This window comes from Pteropus vampyrus, unplaced genomic scaffold (assembly GCF_000151845.1).
Source record: "Pteropus vampyrus isolate Shadow unplaced genomic scaffold, Pvam_2.0 Scaffold507, whole genome shotgun sequence".
Taxonomy (NCBI): domain Eukaryota; kingdom Metazoa; phylum Chordata; class Mammalia; order Chiroptera; family Pteropodidae; genus Pteropus; species Pteropus vampyrus.
In genome coordinates, this window is record NW_011889288.1 from 313,203 (window position 1) to 316,852 (window position 3,650).

Consider the following 3,650-nt stretch of genomic DNA (forward strand, 5'->3'; position numbering starts at 1 on the left):
GTTCTATTTAAGTCTCAGCCTGTTGGTAGTGAAGCTGTCGGCTACGAATGCCTGGGGCACATGCCTGGACCCAGGGCATACATCAGGGCACACGTCTGGACCCACACTACTTGCTGCAGCCCTTATAGACATTTTTCTGACCTGAGCCTGTGCTGAGGATGAACCAGCCTTTTGGTTCTCATGATTACAAGACACACCTCAGCAACAACCATCAGAGCACTTTAAAAAACAGTCTTGTTACACACAATTCCCGGAAGACACTTGGCACATCTATGCAGGGAGATGTGGGAAGAAGGAGAGAAGGAGGGGAAGAAGGAGAGAGGGAGGGGAAGAAAGAGAGAGCCTAGTGACTCTGTCTTTATTGCAGTCTATGAGCAGGGTGCCTAGGGTTTCACGGGTTCACTTGTTCTTGGAGAATTTTAAAACCCAGTAATAAAATTAGGGCATGGAAAGGGAATAGCAGGGTCACTCACGAGGCCAGTTATCTAGTCTACTGAGGGGACTTCATTTCTAAAAAGGGGACTTCATTGGTGGGGGCAACCTGGGTGCTTATCTAATTGTTTCTCATACAGCTAGCAATGTTTACTTGACATGGTTGTCTTTCAAATGGATGCCTTGAAATCAAAAGCTTAACTTCAGTCACGTACACTACAATCAAAAAGCTTAATGTCAGGCATTTACACTATAAACACGCGACCGTGTTTTATACCTGGTTTCCTGATTTTATTGTTATCAGCTTGGTGTCCACAATGCGTACCATAGCCACTAGAAAAAAATGGCCATCAAACACATTTATTCCAGTGGCGTCGACATGGAAAGACAAATTTGAGTAAATAGATTAACCTAATATGGTTGTAGTCAGAAATGACCTTTATATATGAGAACTAAAATTTCAAATCATTCATTTTATTACTATCCAAATTATTTCTTTTTCATGCTATACAACTATTAAAGTATGAAAGATTCTGTCCATGAGTGAAGATGTTGATTTATTGAAGTGAAGAATGGGTCAATGGGTTTTGTTTTATTACTAAATTATCTTTCTGTGTCTTCTTGTAAATTAATGCTACCTACAAATATGACTCCATTGTTCTAGAAAATAACTCTCCTTTTCTAATATTTGTCATAAATACTAAAGGACAATGAATAAACAATGTCAATATTATCCATTTCATGTCTCCATCCTGCTCAGGAATCTCTTCCATTTTCATGATCAGAGGATGACTCACAAGAGAGGTTAATATTTTGCCCAGTCATGTGATTCAGACTCACCAGTTTTTCTGCACAAATACGCATGTCCCTCCAACCTCTCCTAGTTACCCAGAAGGGAACCTCAGCATAGTCACTTGTTCATATAGTTATCTGAAATAAACTTGAACAGCAGAATTATTATGAATGCTCACTTCAAATATGGAGTCATAAACCAAAAATAAAAAACAGCAGATTATTATAACTGCCTTCGGTTCTGTTTGCTTTGATGATTGTGTTAGCTATTGCTGCATAATAAGCCATCCTATGTCAAATGAGACACCATAATACCTTTATTATCACATCAGATTATATGCTGGGAGTGTTTCTGATCTCTGCTAGGCTCCTCATGAGTCTGCAGCCAGCTGTCAGTCTTTCCATTGTGTTCCAAGGCTCATCCATGATGTGTGTTTTTGTAGTTTTCTTCTGTCTTGCACCAATTTATGGTCAATTTACTACATTTCTATATCTAAGTTAATCTATTTATTTAAAAAAAATGAATTTATCGCATTAATTACTTAAACTTAATTCCACTGTTCCTAAATTCACATATGACACTTGGCTTTCTTCCCAGTTAGAACTCTCCTACTCCATTAAATGAGAATCAACTACCTATGCTCTAGGTCCTATCCTGAGCCATGTTGTATTAAATTTTTTCCATTTAACTAAACTATTAAAAAACAATTGTACACAAACTGCACATTTAAAGTTCAAATTTGATTAATTAAAGGAGCACATGCTGCATGATTCCATTAGTGTATAATTTAAGACAGTATCTATAAGATGTAACTGCTTCGTTATGTAATTGTTAAAAATACAATCTCCTGAGCCTCAAATTCCTTATTTCTGAAAATAATTTGTGATACTAAACATAACTTCATATGGACTTTCTGAGGAATAAATGAAATATGTGGAAATACATTTTTAGTTTAAGAAAATATTCAAGGGTAATGGTTATGACTATTTGTCTATGTATACATTTTCCTTTCAAATAAGCACACACACACATATGTACACACACATTTATGATTCCATATTTTATGTTAAAAGGAAACTTGAAAGAAAGTTGGAGAGGATAGAAATAAAAAAGAATTAATGTTTTAATTAACATAAAATGAAAGAATATAGAAATATAAACACAAAAATTAAGTACAATTGTGACCCTAATTTTCATAATGAATTTCATTATCTATCTTAATGCCACAAAGGTGTCATAGTCAGAGCACATTAATATTTATGCAATGAGGACTTTACCTCCACCACTGTCCCAAAGATGCTGGTGAACATCCAGACAAAGAGCAAAGTCATAACTTATGAAGGCTGCATCTCCCAGATGTATTTTTATGTATTTTTTGTAGGATTGGATAACTTTATCTTAACCGTGATGGCCTATGACCGGTTTGTGGCCATCTGTCACCCCCTGCACTACACGGTCATCATGAACCCCTGGCTCTGTGGGATGCTGGTTCTGGTGTCCTGGATCTTAGCTTCCCTGAATTCCTTGTTAGAAACCTTAATGGTATTGAGGCTGTCCTGTATAGACTTAGAAATTCCCCACTTTTTCTGTGAACTCAAACAGATGGTCCAACTTGCCTGTTCTGACACCTTTTTTAATAACATGCTGTTGTATTTTGTAACCGTGCTGCTGGCTAGCTGTGCCCTGGCTGGTATCCTTTACTCTTACTCTAAGATAGTGTCCTGCATACGTGGAATGTCATCGGCTCAGGGAAAGTATAAAGTATTTTCTACCTGTGTGTCTCACCTCTCTGTTGTCTCCTTATTTTATTGTACAGGTCTAGGAGTGTACCTCAGCTCTGCTGCTACCCACAGCTCTCACTCAAGTGCAGTAGCCTCAGTGATGTACACTGTGGTCACACCCATGCTGAACCCCTTCATCTACAGTCTCAGGAACAAAGACATAAAGAGAGCCCTGAAAAGATTTATTGGGATGGCAGCTGTACAAGAGACAATTGTCTTGGGGGTGCAGAAACGCCCATGATTGGAGGACTCAAATTCTCAGAACCTGAAGTTGCTATTTTTTCAAGAGATCGTAGAAGTAGAACTAGCATTTCTGTTTATTTCCTAGAATTCCCTTTTCTTCGAATTCAACTTCTCTATTTAATTTAAGTAGTGTACTTCATTAAGCTTCTGTTCTATATGACATATAGATAATGCTTTCCTTTGTCCATTTTCATATGTTCTCCAAGTTTTTCCCAAACTTGGATCTGAAATGCTTGGCAATTTCCATATCTTACATGGGGCAACATGGATTTCTTAAAAGGAATTCATTCTCAAGTGACATATATCATGGCAAATAATTTAAGCTATTTTTCCTGAAAGAATAATCATGAGTTTATTACTCATATGGAAAAAATACTACACTTGGCAACTCAGGCCATCTA

General features: G+C 37.2%; 1 protein-coding gene across 1 annotated transcript in view; it reads left to right on the forward strand.

Moving 5' to 3' along the window:
• Positions 1-3,247, forward strand: part of LOC105307670 (olfactory receptor-like protein OLF4) — a 6,191-nt gene extending 2,944 nt beyond the window's left edge. The window contains exon 2 of the mRNA XM_011383229.1: positions 2,495-3,247. Within this exon, the coding sequence (XP_011381531.1) occupies positions 2,495-3,247 (753 nt within the window). The remainder of the gene's footprint in view (positions 1-2,494) is intronic.
• The last annotated feature ends 403 nt before the right edge of the window (positions 3,248-3,650 follow it).